Below are 23,292 nucleotides of genomic sequence, written 5' to 3' on the forward strand. Positions count from 1 at the left end.
TCCTTTCTTCCCTCTCCCCCTCCACTCTCTTCCTCCCCTCCCCTCCCCTCCCCTTCCTTCCCCTCCCTCCCATCCCTCCCTCTCTGCCTCTTCTCCCCTCCCTCCTCTTCTCCCCTTCCCTCCTTTCCCTCTCCTCCCCCTCCTCCCTCCACTGTCTTCCTCCCCTCCCATGCCCTCCCCTCTCCTCTCTTCTCCCCTACCCCCTCCCTCTCCCCTCCACTCTCTTCCTCCCCTCCCATTCCCTTCCCTCTCTTCCCTCCCATCCCTCCTTCTCTGCTTTCATCCCGTGAACCAGCTGTACACTCTCAGCTATTGCCCCAGTAGTCTTGCTCCCACCATGATGATCATGGACTAACCCGAAACTGTAAGCAAGCCTATGGTTCAATACATTAAAACAAAGTTGCCTTGGTCATAGTGTCTTTTCACAGCAAAAGAACAGTAACTATGACATTATCTGTTTTGTTTATTTTCTTTGAAAGCATTTTTTTTTATTTCAAACCATTCAGTTTTACCTTTGTTTCGTTATAGACTTCACTAGACATGTTGTTTTGCTCTTGTGCTATCAGTACCCCACCCCCACCCTCTAGACACGTCTCCCATATCTAATCTAAAGAAAGAGGAGATGTTTGGAGAAAAACACATTATTTGGCATCCCAGCCAGTTTTATGTTAGATTCCAGTGTGAGTCAACTCACAAATATTTTTAAAAAAAAAAAAATGGGAAAAATCTAACAAGATTCACTATTTCTATATTGACTTATTTTGTGTGCTTAACAAAACAAAAGTCTAGCAGTCCTGGGCAATAATTAAAAAAAATCATAAATGGGTAGCCTACTTGAATTAAGATTTGAAGTCACGACGGGGCGCTCCAGAGTGTCGTTTTTGGATGGATTGTTCCAGGGTCAGGCTCCTTTCCTGTTGCAGCCACCTGCACCGAGCAGCCTTCCTGCCAGAGTTCTCCAGCCCTTGTTCTCTTTTGTCCCCGCTGCACTGGATCACTGGACCCTGCCAAGTCAAACTATAGATGCCAGCTCCGAGGCAAACTCGTGCAGTGCACACCAAGGACTTGTGGAAGTGGCAGAGGCTAGAAGAGCTGCCCCTGCCCATGGGATGCTAATGAGTAAAATGGGAGAGCACAATGAGGCCGATGAAGAAGAGGAAGAAGGTGGGGGCGGGGGGCAGGACCGTGATGAGGAGGAAAAGCTGAGGCAGCTACGGGCTAGTGGGCAGCCGAGGTGATCAAGAAGCAAAAGACCGATAGGATGACTAAATAGCGAAAAAGAAAATGTTAGATTTAAAAGGCCGCCGTGACCTAGTCAACCCTCCATTGTGGGTCTCAGACTCTAAATGCCACTTTTGATTAGAGGGGCTGATCCAACTGCCTGCCTGTAGGGGGCAGTGCTGCCCACAAATGATCAGACTGTGAAACTTGCAACAGGGAGGGAAAAGAACCCAAACTTCCATTTTCTTTTTTCCTACAAATGTTTTGAAAAGAGGGGATGGAGATATGGCTCAGAGGTTAAGAGATCTTGGTACTCTTACAGAAGACCCAGTTTTGGGGGTACCTAGTACTCATGTGGCTTACAAGCATCTTTAACTCCAGTTCCAGAGAATCTGACACCCACTTCTGGACTCAGCCAGAATACACGTGGTACGCATACATGTTTTGACGCATAAGTAAAAAAACTTATACACAAAAATAAAAATACACGTTTAAAAAAACCTATCTTAAGGCCGGACGGTGGTGGATCCCAGTGCTTGTGAGGCAGAGGCAGGTAGAGCTCAATGAGTTCGGGGCCCGCTTGGTCTACAAAGTTTTGGGATAGCCAAAGCTATTGCATAGAGGAAGCCCTGTCTTGGAAAAAAACCTTAAAAGGAATTTTTTAAATTTACATTTTATATTTTTGTACATATTGTTAGGCACCAGCCACTTTTAATGATAATAGGTAACTAACCCAGCCTTAGAAGCATTCTAAGTTCGTTCTCCTTTTTCCTTTGGCTTTCTGAGACACGGTCTCTCTCCGTAGCAAAGACTGTCCTGGAACTACTGTGTAGACCAGGTTGGCCTCAACCTCACAGAGATCTGCATGTCTTTGCTTCCAAGTGCTGGGATTAAAGGCCTGTGCCACCCATACCAGGCTCTATGTCCTACTTCTGATTTTACTTGTGGCATAACCACGTTCATTATAATCTCAAAGGAGAAAAAAAAAACCACATTGAACAGCAACAATGAAATCGTTTTCCAAGCATTTTAGTAACGATTTCTGGTTTCCATACTGTATATAAGTAGTTTATTTGTATGAAATGGTGGAAAAAGGCTAGCACGAAAACTCTCTTTTTTTTGTATATGAAGTTACTGTTTATTTTTTTTTAGCTTGTTTGATGTATGTTTGAAACAATTTCCAATAGGAAACTGTAATTATTCTTTCTTTTAAAGTATTTTACTTTTATTTATGTGTATGAGTGTTTTGCGTGTATGTATGCACACGCATGTGCACTCGTGTGCACTGAGTGGGTGCCTGGTGCTCACAGAGGCTAGAAGAGGGTGCTAAATGCCCTAGACATGGAGTTATAGATGGCTGGGAACTGACATGTGGGTGCTGGGAACTGAACATGGGTCCTTTGCAAGAGCAGTAAAGGAATTTAACCCTGGGTCTTATCTCTCTAGATTCAATAAACCAGACTTTTATTTTGGTGGAAAAAAGAAAACCAACAAAATGATAGAATTGGTAATTTGCAAGAATTAATAGAAGCTTTAAAAGCTACATGTACACTAAGAGACATTAAAAATAAATAAAAAGTTAATAAAATATTAAAAAGTATTTAGAGGCTGTGTCAGAACTAAAGATAATTACTGATCACTTCTTTCTTTAACTTTGCTTCTCTCCTCTTAATCTTTAAGAGATACATTATATATATATATAAATTATTAGTTTGTTTTTAATATAAATGCTAAAGAAAAATTTTTTATGCTATATCAAAAATCCCTGGGCTAGAGCGATGACTCAGCAGTTAAGAGCACCATCTGCTCTTCCAGAAGACCCAGGTTTAATTCCCAGCATCCACATGGCAGCTCACAACTGTTTGCGACTCCAATTCCAGGGAATCTGATGCCCTCACAGATATATGTGTAGGCAAAAACACCAATGCACATAAAATAAAAATAAATTATAAAAAGAATTCCCGTTTCTTCTTTTTTTGGAAGCTATACTCATTCTTATTTTCTCCTTGGTAACATGGTTTGGAGCTGAAGTTTTGTGGAGGAGAGTGTGTTCTGAGAATAGAGCTCCAAGGATGGGAGAACACTCTGGAACAAACGCTGGATTGAGGAGTTTGTGATGGGATGTAGACCATGCCCCAAATCCTTCATCGGGAAAGTCTTGTTGCTAACAGAAAAACATTATGTGAGCGAACTGTGCATTCAGTGATAGACTAAGAATTTATAAATTATGTAAAGGCAGATGCATTAAAGGCAATTGACTTCCTTTTGTGGGTAACACGGAAGTGGAGCATGATAATGTCTCACTGCATGCTGAGGCCCGGCAGCTGCTGGAGAAATAATTCAGGAGTAAAATGCAGGACAAATTAACATTTCTCCAGGATAAGCTATCAGTCTGGTCAAATGTTTATTATTATTTTTTTTATTGTTTTTATTGAGCTATATATTTTTCTATGCTCCCCTTCCTTCATTATTTTTAATACTTTACTTGAATAAATACTGGAAATAAAAAACATGATCAGATCATTTCCACTTTTCTCCACTCAACCCTTCCTATGCACTCCCACTTAGCTCTCTCTCAGATTCATGGCCTGTTTCTCTTTACTGTGCCTGTCCCTTTGGGGGCCATCAAGCTACCACAGTTGGGAATAATTTATTTTCTAGCTATTTTCAGTAATTTTTTTGTTTTGTTTGTTTTTTGAGACAGAGTTTCCTCTGTGAAGTTCTAGCTGACTTGGAAGTCACTCTGTAGACCAGGCTGGCCTCAGATTCACAGAGAGCCACCTGCCTCTGCCTCCTGAGTGCTGGGATTAAAGGCGTGTGCCATTAAATTCTTAGTTTCATTAAAAGAATTTATGAAATCATTTTAAATTAAATTAATTCATTAGTTTAATTTCATTAAAAGAATTTGTACAATTCTTTTAAATTGATTAATTCATTAATCGGGTTGAATTAAAAGTTCATAAAAGAATTTAATAAATGGTCCCAGAGGGAAGCTCGTAGACAATTTTATTAGTGTTTGAGAGAAACCTCTGTCATCTGATGGCTTCTCACTTGCACCTACCATTACACTGATTATTTTTGCCATCCTTTTTTGGGATGGGTGTCTCTCTATGTTCCTAGCTGATTCTGAACTCCCAGGCTCAAGAAATCCTCTTGGCTCAACCTTCCATGGTACAACAGGTTCGTGCCACCATACCTGACTATATAGATCCAAGTTATTTATAGATACACATAATCTTTTTCTTTCCTTCCTTCCTTCCTTCCTTCCTTCCATCCTTCCTTCCTTCCTTCCTTCCTTCCTTCCTTCCTTCCTTCTTTCTTTCTTTCTTTTTTTTGCCTACTACTCTACGTGGATCCACGGTGGACCGTGGGAGGTCGTGGGAGGGTCGTTCTGCAGGTCACCAGGCAGCGCTGACTGATGGTCACAGAACTACATGCGGTGCTGGGCTGGGAATCGAACTCAGGTCCTCGGGCTCTGCCCCGGAGCCGTCTCTCCGGCTGATACACATAATCTTTATAGATACCAAATCAAAGTGAAACAGCAAAAAAGGTAGTTTATTTTAAAGAAAAATCAAGATTAAAGACCCCGAGAAGGTATCAAGCCAACAAGTCAAAACATGGGGTGGCCTATGAGGGTAGGAGGTAAAGATGTGGGCTGGCTTTGGTACTTGAGGTAGCAGCTTGCCAGGTCAAGCTGTAACAGGAAGTCTGCGGCCATCTCTGCCAGAGCCGAGGCTTCAATTTCTTCTCTGTGATTCTTCTCCCAAGAAAGACTTGGCTCAGGATGGCACGAGCCTATGCTGAAACACAGCTTTCCTGGACAGTCCCCGTCCCTGGAACTTACTAAATGGGCCACATGGGCAGCTGGTATGGGGGAGGTCCAGCTTCTGCTCTTCAACCGAGGTCTCCCTGGGGCAGCGAGGCTCCGTGGAAACCCAGAGCTGACTCAGGAAAGGATGCCTCTAATGAATGACAGCTCTGTCCCCTCTGTAGGCCTCAGTTTCCCCTGTGTACAGTGGGAGTGACCTGGTGGTCTTTGGAGCCTCTCGCCGTCCTTCTGTGCTCCCAGACTGGGGAGTGGGCTCAGGCTCCCAGCTTCTGCAGTCTGTGTTCACAGTCCCCGTGGTCTTAGGCTTTGGGAAGCCATCCAAATACAGAGAAAATGTCTCTCTTGTGCCTGCACAGTCTGAAGGGACACGTGGCTCCTTGCACCTGCTTCTACTTGGGCACAATTGCCCTTTGAGTGCAGAGCTGGGGGCTTCCAGGAGATGGGAAGCTGCTCAGAAGGCCCAGAGCTGGGAGTGGGTGAGCAGGACAGCATGCATCACGGAGCTTGTGGTGCGGACTGTGGTTGATAGACACAGAGGACCTAAAAACTGGGAGCTAGTGGTGGTCAGCATAGCCCTCTGTGATCTGCGGAGCCTGCTGTTGCTGTATGTGAGTGACTGTCCTCTACTTCTTTATCCTGGGTTTTAGTCTGTGAGCTCTGTCCTGGTGCCACGCTAGCACCCTGATCGCTTGGCTTCCCCTCTGAGCTAGCTACTTCTGTGTGACTTGTGGCGGGCTGGTCAGGAGTGGCTGGCGTGGGCTGTGTGTTTGGTTCTGGTCTGGTCTGGGGTACCTGGCCATGAGCTGCTTGACTGGTGATCTGTTCATGTCCTGCAGGTAATGCGTCCCCTGTCATGCCTTCCCATCAACCCCACACCAGCTGTATACCCTTACTTTCTGGTCTGCCATTCTGTAAATGGGACAGTGGTCCCTGGCAGGCCCAGGTCATGCCCCTAAACTACTCCCTCACTGATCCTTCTTTGAGAGGCTAAGTGGTAAAGAACCACGCTCTGGGACTTTCTGGCTACTACCCTCCTGTGGCTCCAGTTCCGTGTGGAAGTGTTTCCCAGCTGTCCCACAGTTCAGGGCCCCATAGATGAGGGTTCACATGGGGGGAGGGGACAGACAAGAAGGGGTAAGCTGCTCATAGGCATCACCGATCACACAGAGATGGTCGCCTGTCTGATCCTTGGCTTGTGACGTTAGGAGGTGGTTACAGGGACAGTGGATGCCCCTAAGGAGAGACCTTTGCCCATCCCCATTCAGTGCATCCTCCTGGCCCTGGGATGCTGTCCACCCTACTCCTCTACTTTTCCAGCCTTTACACTGATGCTTAGGGCCAAGCTGGGACCTCTCTGATCTCCTTGGCTTTCCTTCCTTTTGCTGCCTTTTGATCGGCGCTGCCCCTGGCTCTCTCTGGTGCCTATGAGAGCCACTTGGTATATGTGCTGCAGGTGAAGACAGCTCTGCCGCTCTTCTTCAAGCCGCCAGGCAGCCCAGGGGCCAGTGGGTCCATCTCCCTTGTCTGAAGCTATTTCCTGTGGAGAGTTCTGGAGCTCCCTTCAGCTTCCACGTGGGTAGGTTCCAGTGTTCATCTGCCTCTGCTGTGTGGTGTGCCTTCCCTGGTCTCACATACCGTATTTGTGGACATTGATCTCTCTCTCTCTCTCTTTGTCTGGCTTTATCCATTTGCCCATACTCTCAGTGGGTGAGTTCTGTGGTGATATGTGTCCAGGACACACCAGCTGGGAGGATGTTGGGTCTCTCTGCCCAGCTCCCCAGCATCCCAGCACCAGCCAGCCAGGCAAAGGAACAGCTTGGAGAGAATGAAGGGGCTCTATAGGGATTTGGGGGTGCCGAGGCTGTGAGGGGCCTGTGGATGGGTTGTGAGAAATCTGGGACAAGGGAGGTGAAAAGGACCGTCAAGATGGGCAGGCAGGTGTGGGGCTTGCTTGTGGTCAGGTATATCTGTGGAGCCTCCTCCCTCACAGATTCCAGGTGCCCCGCACCTTCCTGAAGGGCATGGGAGCCCCGCGTGTTCCCAGAAGGACCGTGCTCTTTCAGCGGGAGAGGACAGGCCTGACCTACCGTGTGCCTGCGTTGCTCTGTGTGCCTCCCAGGCCTACCTTGCTGGCTTTCGCAGAACAGCGACTTAGCCCCGATGACTCCCATGCTCACCGCCTGGTGCTGCGGAGGGGCACACTGGCCAGGGGCTCAGTGCGGGTGAGTGTTAGGCGCAGACCAGAAACTGAAGCCCAGTTCTATTGATCCCCCCCCCTCCCTCCCCCCCCCCCCCCGACACTGAGGTCAGGCTCCAGATGTCTTGACCAGCTGCCTCTTTTCCCTCAGTGGGGCACCCTGACTGTGCTGGAGACTGCGGTTCTGGAGGAGCACAGGTCAATGAACCCTTGCCCAGTACTGGACGAACACTCGGGTACCATCTTCCTCTTCTTCATTGCCGTGCTGGGCCACACGCCAGAGGCCGTGCAGATTGCCACAGGCAAGAACGCTGCTCGGCTCTGCTGTGTGACCAGCTGTGATGCAGGCCTGACCTGGGGTAGTGTGCGAGACCTTACTGAGGAGGCCATTGGTGCAGCCTTGCAGGGTAGGTGGCACCTTGTGTGGGATGGGCTAGAGGTATGGGGTGGAGGGATGGGGTGGGTAGGAACTGGACAGGGCAAGATGGGCGTGGCCTCAAGGGAGCTTGGGCTTGCCCCTTGCATAGGTCCACCAACCACTTGGAAATCTTCACTTTGCTACTTCCTATCCCCAGTTTCTTGCCCTACATCACCCACGAGCTATGACCTCCTAACCCTGCCTCTAGGACCATCTGGCATTTCCCAAGCACCTTCAACACCAGGCCAATAGGTGTTGGCAGGGTTGGCAACTTAAGCCCACCAGAGGCTCCTCTTGTCTTGGTCGGCAGAGAAGAGGATTGGGGCTCTTAGTCCTAACTTTTCAACCCCTCTCTTTTACTACTTTCTGTTCCCTTTCACCTCCTCCTCATCCAGCCCTGGTCTCTGAACTTCAGTCTTTTGTTTTCTGGGCCTCAGTCTTTTTTTTTCCCCTCTGCAGCCCCTACTACCCAATTGCTGGCCTACTGATCGGTTGCTCATTTACCACCCTGCTCCCTGCTGATTGGCAGTGACCCTAGGGCCTATAGGACCTGGTCCCTGGCCCATGAGTGCTACATAGAGGGATATAGCAGCTTCTGAGAGGTAGACAAGGAAACCGGACTCATCAAAAACCTCATCCGAGGTCTCCTTCCTCTATGGTCCTTGTGTAGCAATTGCTCCAGAGGTTGAGCTCTGTTGGTGATCTTTGGCCAAGTGGCTGTTGGCCAACAGCTGGGGAGTGACTCAGTGGTAGGCTACTGGCTTGGCCTGGTTTCTGTGCTTTGTATCCCAAGGCAAAACACAAAACATGTGGCCAAGGGGCTGGAGAGATGACCAGGAGCTTGTATGACTTAATATCTTTTGCAGAGAACTGGAGTTCAGTTCCCTGCACCCGGATTGGGTGGCCCACAACTGCTTCTAACTCCAGCTCCAGGGCATCTGCCACCTTGGCCTCTATGGGCACCCACATTCATGTGCACACCCTCCAAATGTGCATAATTAAAAATACATCTTAAAAAAAAACTTTAAGAGAGCACATGATCAATTAGGCTCCCAGGTTTCTGAAGACAGCCTTGACAGACTCCATTACACACATTCTGGGTGCATTGGGGGTCCAGAATAGGTCGGCAGTCAGCGGACCTAACCCAAGGTTCTGGCTCCTTCTCTCTGTAGACTGGGCCACCTTTGCTGTGGGTCCAGGCCACGGAGTCCAGCTGCGCTCAGGTCGCCTGCTTGTTCCTGCTTACACCTATCACGTGGACCGTCGGGAGTGTTTTGGCAGGATCTGCTGGACCAGTCCCCACTCCCTGGCTTTCTACAGTGATGACCACGGAATCTCCTGGCGCTGTGGAGGCCTTGTGCCCAACCTGCGCTCTGGAGAGTGCCAATTGGCTGCGGTGGATGGAGACTTCCTCTACTGCAATGCCCGGAGCCCTCTAGGCAACCGGGTACAGGCACTGAGTGCTGATGAGGGCACCTCTTTCCTACCAGGGGAGCTGGTGCCTACACTGGCTGAAACTGCCCGTGGTTGCCAGGGTAGCATTGTGGGCTTCCCAGCCCCACCCTCCAGCAGGCCTCAGGCGGACCGGTGGCCAGTGGGTCCTGGGAATACCCCACAGTCCCCATCCTTCTATCCTGGAGTACAGGAGTCTTCAGGGGAAGATGTTGGGGTTCCTGTTGAGGGTTGGGTTCCCAGAGGGCCATTCGGCTCCCCACAGTCCTGGGGCCCAGTGAAACACGGCCTAGAACCTGGGTCAGGTAGAGATAAGACAGCCTGGACCCCAGAACTCCCCATGTCCTCTGCTTCCCCGCTTCAGAGTCCCACATGGCTGCTGTATTCCCACCCATCAGGGCGCAGAGCTCGGCTCCACATGGGAATCTACCTGAGCCGGTCCCCTTTGGATCCCCATAGCTGGACAGAGCCCTGGGTGATCTATGAGGGCCCCAGTGGCTACTCTGACCTGGCGTTCCTTGGGCCTGTGCCTGGGGCATCCCTGGCCTTTGCCTGTTTGTTTGAGAGTGGGACGAGGGCCTCCTACGAAGACATCTCTTTTTGCTTGTTCTCATTGGGTGATGTCCTGGCGAATGTGCCCACTGGCCTAGAGAGACGCAGTTTGAGGGACAAGCCTCAGGGACATTGCTGGCCCTCTTGAGGGCCTGGCCCTCAGGCAGGTTCCTGGGGAGGAAGGGTAAAGTGTATAGAGGAAGCCAGGGGCAGGTTAGCATGACCCTGGAATGGGCAGTCTTTTCCTTACTGCTGCTGGCGGCTGAGTCACTGCAGAGCCGGCTGCTGTCTGAGTGTGAGTGAGAAGTAAAACGACTGTGCTGTGTCTGTGTCTAGACCAGCGCTCTAGCTCACCACTCTGATCACCATACACATTTTCTGCCTTCATCCTGCTCAGTTCCCACATCCCTGGGGTGGCTGGCAGGGGTGAAGGCAACCTTGCTCAGTACCCACATCCCAGGGGCGGCTGGCAGGGGTGAAGGCAACCTTGCTTAGTTCCCACATGCCAGGGGCGGCTGGCAGGGGTGAAGGCAACCTTGCTCAGTACCCACATCCCAGGGGTGGCTGGCAGGGGTGAAGGCAACCTTGCTTAGTTCCCACATGCCAGGGGCGGCTGGCAGGGGTGAAGGCAACCTTGCTTAGTTCCCACATCCCAGGGGTGACTGGCACAGGTAAAGCCCAGAGGTGGATGGCAGGGGTGAAGGCAATCTTACTCAGTTCCCACATCCCAGGTTTGGCTGGCAGGGGTGAAGCCCAGAGGTGGTTGGCAGGGGTGAAGGCAACCTTGCTCAGTTTCCACATCCCAGGGGGTGGCTGGCGGGGTGAAGGCAACTTTGCTCAGTTCTCACATCCCAGGGGTGGCTGGCAGGGGTGAAGGTAACAGGAACAGTGACATACAGTCCCTTTTTTCACTACCCTGCTATTCGCCAATCCCAATCAATCTGAAGTTTGCTGATGACAGAAGTTTGGTCACTTTCTGAACTTTCTGAGAAGCAGGTTGGGGAGCCAGCCTTCCCAGCTAGTAGAGACAGAACTTGATTTGAGCAAGGTTACTTCCTAGAACCTGCCTACTTTTTAACCCTTCTCTGGAGAGGACTTTTGTTCTAGTCCCTCAGGGAAGCCCGTTTGTATTTCTTTCTTTCTTTTTTCCTTCCTTCCTTCCTTCCTTCCTTCCTTCCTTCCTTCCTTCCTTCCTTCCTTCCTTCCTTCCTTCTTTCCTTCCCTCCCTCTCTCTCTACACAACCATGGCTATCCTAGAACTAACTCATTCTATAGACCAGGCTGTCCTCGAACTCACAGAGATCCACCCCCCAACTCCCGCCTCCCTAGTGCTGGGATTAAAGGCGAGTGCCACCACCTGACACCCTTTTGTATTTCTTATTAAAGTCCTAAGTTCTGATGATAAAAACAACCTTTGGGGGCTGGGAAGATGGCTCACTCAGTAAAGCATTTGCATGGAATCACGGGCACCTGAGTTTCACCCTTAGCATCATGTACAAAGCCTGGTTTTGTGGCACACTTAGGATCTCTGCCCTGGAGAGGGAGAGATCAGTAAATCCGCAAGACTCACTGGATAGACATTGAGTCTAAGTGGCAGGCTCCAGGTCTCAGGGAGAGACTCTGTTTCAAAATACAAAGTGATGGCATCTGAATGACGACTCAAAGTTGGTCTCTGACCTCTAGGAGTATAAAATACACATCCGTGCTTACATACTTCCCTGTAAAATTGAAAACAAAACTATGGCCATTTCAGAAATACTGGGAAATGTGTGTGTGTGTGTGTGTGTGTGTGTGTGTGTGTGTGTGTGTGTATAAATGTATTTATATATAGTTTTTCAAGACAGAATTTCTCTGTGTGGCACCCCAGAGGTAGGGAGGGAGGATGTGGTGAGAGTGTCTAGGCTTAGGGCAGGGTCCTGTTTTAGTCCTCCTACTTATTCTTTTTGCCTGCCAGCCCTGCTTATCTCTGTCCTGCCTAGCTATTGGCCATTCAGCTTTTTATTAGACCAATCAGGTGCCTTAGGCAGGCGAGGTGAAACAGAAACATATCTTTTCATAATTAAACAAATGCCACGAGAACAAATGCCACACAACTTTACACTGTTAACAAAGGCAGCAGAAGCAAATGTAACACACCTTTACACAGTTAGAGTACTAGTCTGTAGCACAAATAAGTGTAACACATCTTTACATAGTTAAAATAGTATTCCACAAGATATAGTTGGGAGTAGCCAGAAATAAACAGCCGTCAGTAGGTTTTCAGTAGGAGGCACATTTAGAGTTCACCATGGACAGCAGATGAGGAGGCACTGTCCCCATGTCTTGCCTAGTTAGACGCTTGGGCCCTGTTGCCTGGGTGCTTTTTAGTTTATCTTAGAGTTAAAACGTTACAGTCTGCCGTGTGTCAGGAAAGAGGAGGGGTTCTGGAGCCCCAGAAGGATGAAGGAATTTAAAGCGGAGATTTTGCTAGACATGCAGGAAAGATTGTATCTCTCTGAAGAACTCAGCAATGAGAAAGAAATTCAGTGGTCAAGAAAATGTTATTTGAGGGATATAGAGCAACAGCAGCCTTATTTTGTGCCAAATCAGCATGCAAGTCATTTATTTTTTTTTATGCCCACCTGACTTAGCAAGGTTGTAAACTTAACTGCTTTCCTTCTGCTACTGAGTCTTCAGTGTTGTTATAGAGTGTAAAGATTATTGTTACTTGAACCAGCACCCCAGCCCTGCTCCTTTCTCTGGGGCTCAGAACTCACTCTGGACAAGTCTCACCTTTCTGTGACTCTCTTTTCACTTCTGTGCTTCAAGCTGATCAGTTTCTCTGGTTGGCTGGGGTGTTCTCTGCTCCTTGAGCCCCTCCCCAACCCTTGATCTGTTGTACCTCTATGCCTCCGTCTTTCTACACATCTTTTTGTTTGTTTATTTTTTTGAGACATGGTTCCTCTATGTAACAGCCCTGGCTGTCCCGGAATTCACTCTGTAGACTAGGGTGGCCTTGAACTCACAGTTATCTGCCTGCCTCTGCCTCCCAAGTGCTAGGACTAAAGGCATGTGACCCCACTGCCCAGCTCTCTCTCTATTTTTTTGTTTCTATATTTCTCTTTTTTGTCAGGTCTGGATTGTTCTGTTTTATTATTTTGCTCATTTCTGGGGTCAAGCTGTCTGTGCTTGACATATTTCATTACATTTAATAAACAACAAAACTCTGATAAGTGGGGATCATTTCCATTTTCTTCTAGTGTTTCAGGCTTTTATTTTTCTTCCTAAGACAGGATTTCTCTGTATAGCCCTGGCTGTCCTGGAACTCACTATGTAGACCAGGCTAACCTTGAATTTAGAGATCCACTTGCCTCTGCCTCCCAAGTGATGGCATTAAAGACGTGTGCCACCACCACCAGCTGAGTTTCAGTTGTTTAGACAGAACATTCTGAGGCTGAACATTGGGAGATGGCTACCCTGCATGTTTCCCCCAGCATTTTTATTGTGGTAAGATACACAGAAAATCAGCGCGGCATGCTGCTGAGCTGTGCGTTGAACATGCCTGCCAGTCATTTGTCATCGCTGTCACGAAACAGAAGAGAATGCCAACTTCAAGGAAAGGTTTGTGCTGAGCCGCGGCTTTAGGTTTTGGTCCAAGGTTAGGCATGCAGCAAGGCAAAGCACTATGGTGGGAGGGATGGCAGAGGAAAGCTGTGCCCATGATGGCAGCCACCAAGGAGTGAGGCAGAGAAGACTGGGGCCTTGCAGGGCACATCCCTATCACCCACGTCCTCCAACTCTGTCCCCCTCCTGCTTTCTACCACATCCCAGCAATTAGATTACTCACAGATCTATTGAGAAGGCCAGGTTCTCAGGATCCAATCACTTCCCCAAAGTCCACCTCTGACCGTTGCAGTGGGCATGACGTTTAACACATCAGTGTTGGGGAACATTTTATATGCAAACCACGGCAGAATAGAGTGGTAAATTTTATGTGTATCTTACCACAATTAAAAAAAATTATGGGAAAGCCTGCATGGGACAGTCTGTAGTATGGACATTCTGTAGTTGTTCAGCATGTCCTCATTTCCTGGATGTTCAGAATGTTTTTAGTGTTTCTTCTTAAGGTCCTGGAACTTGGGTCCTTACAAATAGACTTCCATTTCTGTAGATCAGATTCCCAGATGTGGGACTGTTAAGCAGAGATCTCTGGAATTTTAATTGGTAGCTCTTTCCTGAAAGGAGTAGCCAGACACAGCTCCTGAGGATTGGGTGAGAAGACTTACATTATGTGACTTCTCTGGAGAGACACAAAAAGTTTTTCTTTGCCCCCGCTAAGGCACCAATGACAGACCACAGAACTGTTTCTACCCCAGTTTAGCTGGCTGAACAGATTATATTTTTGTCATTACTTACAGGTGCATAGATGAGGGGTTTCTTACAGATGCCTGGGTCAATCAAAGGCAGTTGCGTCGTTTAAAAGCCTGCTCCAGGGACTGGAGCGATGGCTCAGTGGTTAAGAACACTGGCTGCTCTTTTTAGGGGACCCTGGGTTAATTCTCAGAACTCACAGAGGCTTACAGCAACCTAACTTCAGTTCTCTAGGATCCTCTGGCGTTCTCAGGCCCTGCACGAATGCGGGGCACAGACTACATGCAGCTGTCAAAAATGAGTTTAAAAAAGAAAGAAAAGGAAAGCGTACCCCAGCATGGGTGACAACTCATGAAACCTCGTCCCCGAGATCCCTGCATGGCTTGCAGACAGCCCAGAGATCTTTCTTACTGCTCACGTGAGTAGTAAACCTTGGTGAGGGGCTTTGCACGGTCTCTCTGTGAACCTGCAGCTAGACTGCCTGGTCATCGAGACCGTTGGCTCTTCCTGTATCCGTTTCCCCCACTCTGGGGTTACATATGCATACCCTGTTCTGAATTTTGTGTGGGTGCTAGAAGCACAAACTCTTGTCCCCATGTGTGTGTAGCAAAGCAAGAACCCGTGGAGATATCTCTCTAGCTTCAAGACTTGTGTGTTATTTTGAATTCAGGTAGATCTGCCTGGCTCTGCATCGGAAACGCTGGGAACTGAAGGCATGTGCCACCACACGCTGCACTCCTTTCCTTACGAGGTGACAGTTTAATTCAGAGTAAATACCTGAACAGCAATTTGCTTGATCCAATGCATGTTGGTGCCCCCCCTCCCCCCATATCTCCCGGTGCTGTGTGCAGACTCCCGGGAAAATAAGAAAGCCCTCCATAACTCTATCAGTTACTTGTCTTGTTGCTGTGATAAAAATACCCTGACAGAGAACATTAAGGGAAAAAGGGTTTTATTTTGGTTTACAGTTTGAAGATACATCCCATCATGGAGAGGCACTCACGGTAGCAGGAACATGAATCAACTGATCACATTGCATCCGCGGGTAGAGAGCAGAGGGAACACATACTTAGTCTCAGCTTGCTTTGTCCAGGACTGAAGCCCCCGGGTTGATGCCACCCACAGATGGGGGGGGTGTCTTTCCACTTCAACTGACCCAGTCTAGATAATGATTCATAGATGTGGCCAGAGGCTTATCGCCCGGGTAATTCTAGATCCTGTCAGGTTGACCACAATAGCAGCAGACGTCACAAAGCAGTGGTCTGACCTGTCCTTCAATCCCTGCCGTGTCTCCCTTGTCGGAAGACGCAATTCTGTTAGGTTCCACACAGTTGGACTGTTCTTGTACTGTGGGCTTGGGAGGTCCTTACTTGATGGTACCTGCAAAATTTTTAGAAAAGGAAAAAAGAAGAAGAAGAAGGAGAAGAAGGAGAAGAAGGAGAAGGAGAAGGAGAAGAAGAAGAAGGAGAAGAAGGAGAAGAAGGAGAAGAAAGAAAGAAAATCCAAACAACAAGAACAAAATTTTGGATGGATGGGGGAAGAGAGGTTATCTTCATTTTTCTTCAGACTTGGAGCCATTGTTAAAAATAGTGTGAAGGCCAGGATGGAAAGTGGAGGTCTTGCAGGACAGAGCACATGCAAGGGGGGTAGGAGGGGCTGGTAGGTCTCTTCCAGGATGTCTAGGAAGAACAGGGGCTTTCACTAGCCTCGGAGAAAGGGCTTAGACCTGAGAACAGAAGTGCCAGGTATAAAACCCAGCCCTACCAGGATGACCATTTAACTTCACAGAGCCTGTCCCCTCTTCCAGGATGGTGGCTGGAGTAAAAGGCAAGCGCTTTCATTGAGAGATAGACTGCTTGATCCCAGAGGGCTCACAATCTTTTTTGGGTGTGGTCAAGGGAGTGGCTGTGGTCACTTGATGTGACCTGTGACCTTGAGTACAATAAACCCAAAGAAAAACCACAGCTGAGCACATTGTATTAAACCACGGGAAACTAAGAAGCTGGGAAGTCAACCAGGGTGCTAGATCATGAGAAAGAGGCCACCAAAGAACTTTTCTTTAGAGTATTCTGAAAGAAAATAACTGTCAACCTAAGAGGCACTCAAAAGTACCTATCAAGAACGAGGGTGAAAGCCCATGCTTGTCAGCCCAGAACTTCTGGAGGTTGAAGCAAGAGGATCCAGGGGTCAAGGGTAACCTGAGCTACATAGTGAAAATCTATCTTAAAAATGAATCAAGAGAAAAGAGTTATGTTCTCAGATAAAGAAAAAAATGGACTGTAATTTTAAAAATCAATCTTAGCAAAGAACAATGGGGTGGAGTTGGCCGCAAACAGAAGGCAGGTGTCTTGAGGGCGCCCTATGTCCAAAAAATGCTGACAGCTCTAATTTGTACAAGCTACTGATGGGAACATATCAACTCCTATGATATGAAATAGAGCCTACATTGGAGGAGGTTGCTTGATCCCCCTATCGAGAGGTGACAATTGGAAAGAGAAAAAGATCAGCTTAAAGCATACAAGGAATGAGAAGTTAGATACAGAATGGGAAAGGCAAAAGCAAAAAGGAGAGACATAAGGCAAAACAATCGGCTCAAACCCAAACACACCCGAATTACACTAAACACAACCCGACTAGCGTTTTCATTAAAAGACAAATTGGCTATGTTGGCAAAAACAAGAACAGACATCAAAGACCCGAACAGCCACATGCCAGCGACAGCGGAGGTAGACAGACACACAGAGCGGGAGAGGCTGGCAGCAGGGAGCGGGCTACGACAGGCACTTGGACACTTTCGTAAGAGTGGGTGCGCAGGAAGAGGCCTCTGCCAGTGGAAAGAAAGCGTTCAAAAGAAAGTCACAGCAGCTGTAAGTTTGTATTCTGCCACTGTCAGGCTTTAAACTTGTACCCATTCATAGGCACAGACGGGCAGATTCTCAGTGATGACTGGAGCTCTCTCAGTGACTGACAGGGCGAGCAAGCCAAAGCAACGCCAGTTAAGAAGGGCACATCGCCATGCCAAGTCAAGGAAGCAAGTACAACCAGTGGGCTTTATTCCTAGAGCAAAGGGCTCTTGTGCCTCACTACGAGTGGTCAGAGATTAGGTCTCACATTCCTTTTTTAACTTTGTTTTTTGAGACAGGGTTTTTTTTTTTTTTTTTTCTGTGCAACAGCTCAGACTATCCTGGAACTCACTCTGTAGATCAGGTTGGCCTTGAACACACAGAGATTCACCTGCCTCTGCCTTGGGGGTGATGGAATTAAAGGCTTGGTGGGTCTAGAATTCTCATGCAAGCATTGTAGTTGCTGAGCAGAACGCAACCTTGAGCATGTATTTTTGATTTTAAAGAAGACGCTGACTTGGGAAGAGCTTTTGTTAAATGGTGTTTTCACAACTTTCTTTTAAGATGGCGCTTTTCATGACTTGTTTAACCCTTGGATAGAAGAGGCATTGTATACCTGTCACACTTCTCACGGGAACGAGAGAGGGCTTGCCAGAGGTCTATAGACTGCTGAAGATTAAAATATATATATTGTGATCAGCTTTATACAATAAACGTGACAATTGATATAAAGATAGATAACATTTGGAAAATAATGGCTTACTAAAACTAGAAGAAGATGAAGTGGAGGCTGGAAGGGGTGGTATACACCTGTAATCCCAACACTTGTGAGAGCTGAGGCAGTGGGGATTACAAATTCAAGGCCGACCACCTGGAAGGCTGCTTAGACTTGCTACAGTACTATCTTAGGGTTTCTACTGCTGCGAGAGACACCATGACCATGACAACTCTTAAAAGGAAAGCATTTAATTCGGGTGGCTCACTTACAGTTCCAGAGGTTAGGTGCAGTGTCATTATGGTGGGGAGCATGGTGGCATGCAGGCAGACATGGTGCTGGCTCCATCTTAATCAGAAGGCAACAGGCCTGGGCAGTATCCTGAGCATAGGGAACCTCAAAGTCCACCCCACAGTGACACACTTCCTCCAGCAAGGCCACATCCACGCCAACAAAGCCACTCTTAACAGTGCCACTTCCAATGAGATTATGGGGACCAACCACATTCAAACTACCACAGATACAGAACACTGACCTTGAAGAGACCCGTGCACTGTGGGGTACTCCTCTCTGGACCCCAGATTAGGCACAGACCACATTCAAACACCAATTTTCTAGCACAAATTAAAATGTCAAGATATCCTTTACTAACCAAGGCAAAGCGATTCTGAACCTGGCAGAAACAGTGTTCTTCAAGTGTTAATTTTAAGAGGAGAAAAGGGGAGGTCTGTAACCAGTCTTTCTCTGTCCCAGCAGCCAGCTCCCAAATAATGACATGGAGAATTCTTATTAATTATGAAAGCTTGGCCTTAGCTTAGGCTTGTCCCACTAGCTCTTAACACTTTAATTAGCCCATATTTTTATTAATCTGCACCTATCATTGGCTTTTACCTCTCTCCAATTTTGTGTGTCTGACTCATTCCTCCATGGCATCTCTCACGTCTAGATTCATCTCCTACTTCTGCTCTCTCTGCCTGGAAGTCCCACCCATACCTTCTGCCTAACTATTGGCTCTTCAGCTCTTTATTAAACCAGTCAGTATATCTTCAGTGTATACCCCACAGCAAGCAGAGGTCTGTGTTAGAATGAGCTAGGATGCGTTGGTAAGTTCTGACTGGGTATTTTAATTAGGGCAGTCAAAATAATGAAATTTGATTGCTGAACCTTGATGTTTTGACAGTTGGTCCTTGGTGGTCAGTCTCAGGGATGAGTCAGTGGCCAAATAAAGGAGTAGACCTTGGCAGCTGACATTAGGAATGTAATCTAATGGTTTAGCAAGAGGGAGAAAGAAAAGGCAAAACCTGCTGGTGGCATGTTCGCCATGCTCAGGTCTGCTAGAGCCCTTCCGAGCTCACCAGATCTCAGGGGACATGGAGCCTCAGCCATATCACTTCTGGAAGGGGTGTGGAGCCACGGGGGAAGAGATCCCACAGTTTCTTAGGAAAAAAAAAAACACATTCTTTTGCCATATAATTCAGCCACTGTGCTCCTCGGTGTTTACCTAAAGCTGTTACACAAAACCCCAAACACGGTATTTATAGCAGCTTTAGTCACAACTGCTAACCCTGACCTGAACACTAAAGAGAAGGGCATTATTCATTGGCAGGTGATCTAGGAGAGCTGTGGGAGAATTCCAGCCCCACGGACTGCTGCCCGGTGGTAGCTGACCCGGAATTCCGCTCACAAGGCCATCTTAGCAGCTCGCTCTCCAGTTCTCAGAGCCTTGTTGGACACGACGTGGAGGAGAGCAGAAAGAACGGCGTTGAGACTCACGACCTGGAGCTGCAAGTCTTCAAGGCAATGATGGGTTTCCTTTACACCGGGAAGGCTCCCGGAACTAGACAGCACGGCAGGTGCTGTGCTGCCAGCTGCTGACGAGTATGGCCTGGAGCGTTTGAAGGTCAGGTGCCAGAGGGCTCTCTGCAGGCACCTCTCTGTGGAAAATGCCGCCCACACTCTCTTGTGGGCTGACCTCTACAGCGCGGGGCAGCTGAATACCGGGGCAGCTGAAAACCCGGCACTGGATTTTATTACAACTCCTGCTTCTGAGGTCTCTGAGCTGCCAAGCTGGAAGACAAGGGTGGATTCATACGCCCGCTTGCTGGCTGGAGCACACTGCTCCTCTGGCTTCTGCTCGCTGCTCTTTACTGGAGCCCCCTCTCAGACGCCTGAAGCAAACCCAGGACCCTGTCAGCTGTGAGCTACAGGTGTACCTCAGAAGCAGGAGCCGGTGTTGTTACCAATGATGCCTGGGTAGGCTCTCTGTGTGTGTTATTATATATATGTATGTGTGTATGTATATGTATATGTACACACACACACACACACACACACACATATATATATATATATATATGGGGAAAGAGCATGATGGCTCAGGCTTTAATACAAAACTGTATATGAGTTGAGGTGGCTAATAAAAATTATAGGTTAATTTAAATTGTAAGTGCTAGCTAATAAGCCTAAGCTAATAGGCCAACTAGTTTACTATAATATAAGCCTCTGTGTGTTTTCTTGGGACTGAATGACTGCAGGACCACATAGGATAGAAACTTCCGTCCACAATCTTCTACCTACCTACCTACCTACCTATCTATCTATCTATTATATACATTATAATGCAGTTGATGATTGATGGGGAAGTGGCTTATGCAGCCGTACCCCTCCCCAAGGATATATAAACTGCTAGCTTGCTGAGAAAGACATTTTATTCAGTGGTCTAGTTGTTTATAAGTTGCCCGCGCTCTTATAAATAGCCTCTCATCCATTCTGTAAGAACTTTAAGTCAGCCTGGTGGTGGTGGCACAAGCTTTTAATCCCAGCACTCAGGAAGCAGAGGCAGGCAGATGAGGACAGTTTGAAGCCAGCCTGGTCTACAGAGTGTGTTCTAGGATAGCCAGGGCTATATAGAAAAATAGTTCCTTTGTTGTTGGGGCCCCGTCTTGGGTAAAAAGTGGTTTGTTCATTTTCCCAGGAAAAGTTCATAGAATAGCTATCAAGCTATGAAGAGGCAGAGATGAAATTCAAATGCATATGACTAGGAGAGGCCAGACGAAGTCTCTTATTGTGTGATAGCAACCACAGGGCTTCTGGAAAAGGCAAAGCCAAGGAGTGAAGGGGTCAGGGCTTGAGTGAAGGGGTGTGTGTGTGTGTGTGTGTGTGTGTGTGTGTGGTAGCTGTCCGTGTCTGTGACTGGTGTCTGTCTGTTGTATGAGCTGTGTGTATGTGTCTGTCTGTCTGTCTGACAATTGTGGATGTCTGTATCTGTGTGTACTGTCTGTCTGTTGTATAAGTTGTGCGTGTGCTTATGTATGTGTGTGGCTGTCATGGCTGTCCGTGTCTATGAGTGGTGTCTGTCTGTCTCTTGCAGCTGTCTGTATCTGTGAAGGTGTCTATCTGTTGTATGAGTTCTGCATGCGCGTGTCTGTCTGTCTGTCCCTAAGAAGGGACTCTGCTATGTCGTTATTGAACAGCATAAAAAGCACCATATGGGGGAGAGAATGGGATAATTGACAGAAATCTTTAAGAGTGTAACAAGGGATTAAGTCGCTGGCTCCCACTGATCACAGCTGACCCAGATGACAAGCACCCTTACCACCCAGTACCCGTACACGGATGCCTTCCACCTTTGTGACAGATTTTAGCAGACTGTCTTTAGCCTCTGCATTTGCTGCTTTCAGCAAACGGTCCACATGCATTATCTGGGTCAGGGGCACAGAAGAGTGTGTAACTTCAGATTCCAGCTATGCATTGCTCGGGTTGTAAAAGCTGATTACATGGGAGATCCAAGGCATGTAAGATTGATTGTTATATCGCTCTCTTACAGGCAGGTTAAGCAAACAGGTTGGGTACACAGTGGGACCGCACTCTTGAGTCTTAAGTACTCCAGGTGTATTATTAACTGTGGCTGCGAGGCGCAGCAAACTTCCAGTTCCTAGAATGTAAGGAATATTTTTAGAAGATTGCATCTCCACATCCAGGAGCTTTAATCTTTAGTTCTGGAATCAAACAGAAAGAACGGGATCCCTTAAAGTGGTGATTTATTTTTTATTTTTTTTTACTTTTTAAAGTTTGTTTTTATTACTTTGCTTTGTAGGTTGTAGGTGTCTGATTTTTCTTGTGCTGTGAGGATTGCGCATACTCCCTGGGGAGGCGGGGATCCGGCACAGTCCAAGGGATGGTCTTTCTTGGTGGCTGGATCTTGGAGTTAATCTTTTCATGGCCCATAGTCATGTGCGTCTGACCTTCCTTCCTGCTTCAAGAGGACTTTTGGGGCAGTGAAAGATACTGGACAGGGCCTGTCAAGGCCGTCCATGTCATCAGACATCTGACAAAGCCTGCTCAGTGCCACCAACAAGGGGACACGACGTAAGCTGCGCTCTGGAGGACAATGGCGTGTGAGTGTGAATGTGCAGGAGCTGCAAATGCCCTCCTTAAGTCTGTTACATGTAGGGACTCTGCACCTGGGATGAGGAATACGTAGGAGCGTTCTACTTTCTGCAATCTCAAAACAATTTTAAAAAATGAAGTCTATCTATTAAAAATGTGTAACAATAAAGCTGGAAAATTAAGAAAGGAGAGTAGATGTTTTTTTGCATAGTCTTTAGCATATTTGCATACTCTTGAGTCATCCCCATGTTCCACAAACCTGATATCTGAACAGCCATAGGGCTGCCTTAGCTCTGGGGAATGCTTGCCCTATGGCCCCTATCTTACCTTCGAGAGCCTGTCAACACTGGGAAGTGTTCAGGGTCTGATCCCGGTCCATCTAGTTTACCTGGAACTTGACCAGGCCTGTTGTGGGAGTAACTTCCGCTGCCTCAACCAATAATCACTAAAGCAGGAGCCCACAGTGCAGCGGGGAGCGACTTCCGCTCCGTCAGCCAATAGCTGCTGAAATACCAGCCCACTGGGGCGTGGTATATTTCTCTTTTAAAAAGAGAAACAGTTCCGGATAAGGCTCTCTTGGTTCCGGCTCTTGGTTCCGGTGCTCGGTCTCGGCTGCTGCTCCCGGCTCCTGCTCCAGCGACTAGGCTCCTGACGGTTTATGGTGTATGTAAGTTTTACCCCCGCCCCCCCCCCCCCCCCCCCCCCCCCCGCCAAATAAATAACCCCTTAAAACATAACTGGTGTGGGATTGATTCGTTAATACAGGCCGGCTAGTTTTGTGACCAGGGTATGGTCCCCAGCTGTGGGTCACACACCAACCAGGTGCTGCTGGGGAGATGTTTTGTTTTTCACACACACACACACACACACACACACACACACACACACACGCGGGGGTGGGGGGAGAGAAGGGGTGGAAGGAGGAGGAGTGGAGGAGCCCGCAGAGGCCAGAGGCATTAGATCCTACTGGAGCTGTAGTTATAGGCAGTTATGAGCTGTCTGATGTGGGTGCTGGGAACCAAATTCAGGACCATCTGGAAGAGTAGAACCTGCTCTTATAACCACTGAGCCCTCACGTCAACTCATTTTCAGACGAAATTAATGACCAGACTGAGCGACACTGGGGGCCGTGTTGTGTGTGAGCTCTGTTGCAGCCGGGGAGTCGTGAGTGGAGGAGCGCCCTCCAGAAGGGGCCAAGCTCTAAGCACTGGTTTCACGTCACCCCACATCTGGTGGCCTGACGCCTGTCCTGCTCACAAGAGCCCTACACATCTCTCCTAGATCCCACTGATCCCGTTGAAAGACCCCTGATTAGGGGAGACTCTC

General features: G+C 48.0%; 1 protein-coding gene and 1 pseudogene across 3 annotated transcripts; both read left to right on the forward strand.

The window, feature by feature from the left end:
* The first annotated feature begins 4,567 nt into the window (after positions 1–4,567).
* On the forward strand, positions 4,568–12,886 carry Neu4 (neuraminidase 4). Of its 2 annotated transcripts, none has more exons than XM_048441980.3 (5): positions 4,568–5,658; positions 6,504–6,626; positions 7,041–7,272; positions 7,399–7,654; positions 8,838–12,886. In XM_048441980.3, exons 3-5 carry the CDS (start codon positions 7,072–7,074, stop codon positions 9,815–9,817), a joined length of 1,437 nt encoding a protein of 478 aa, XP_048297937.3. In that variant the 5' UTR covers positions 4,568–5,658; positions 6,504–6,626; positions 7,041–7,071; the 3' UTR covers positions 9,818–12,886. The 2 variants fall into 2 exon arrangements, with proteins under 2 accessions (XP_048297937.3, XP_085552288.2); XM_085696162.2 differs by having other exon boundaries at positions 4,568–5,654.
* LOC125405340 (TD and POZ domain-containing protein 1-like) lies at positions 9,889–22,152 on the forward strand (annotated as a pseudogene). Its single transcript, XR_015000887.2, has 3 exons — positions 9,889–9,964; positions 19,184–19,830; positions 21,674–22,152. The product of XR_015000887.2 is annotated as a TD and POZ domain-containing protein 1-like (transcript).
* Positions 22,153–23,292: the final 1,140 nt, after the last annotated feature.

Source organism: Myodes glareolus, chromosome 1 (assembly GCF_982192425.1).
Source record: "Myodes glareolus chromosome 1, mMyoGla1.1, whole genome shotgun sequence".
NCBI classification, from domain to species: domain Eukaryota; kingdom Metazoa; phylum Chordata; class Mammalia; order Rodentia; family Cricetidae; genus Myodes; species Myodes glareolus.

Excerpts from the sequence above, each read along its gene's own strand:
- Neu4 (XM_048441980.3), top strand. The coding sequence starts at position 7,072 with ATGGGAGCCCCGCGTGTTCCCAGAAGGACCGTGCTCTTTCAGCGGGAG. Across the intron at positions 7,273-7,398 it reads TGGCCAGGGGCTCAGTGCGG|TGGGGCACCCTGACTGTGCT; the intron begins GTGAGTGTTAGG and ends CTTTTCCCTCAG. Across the intron at positions 7,655-8,837 it reads CATTGGTGCAGCCTTGCAGG|ACTGGGCCACCTTTGCTGTG; the intron begins GTAGGTGGCACC and ends TTCTCTCTGTAG.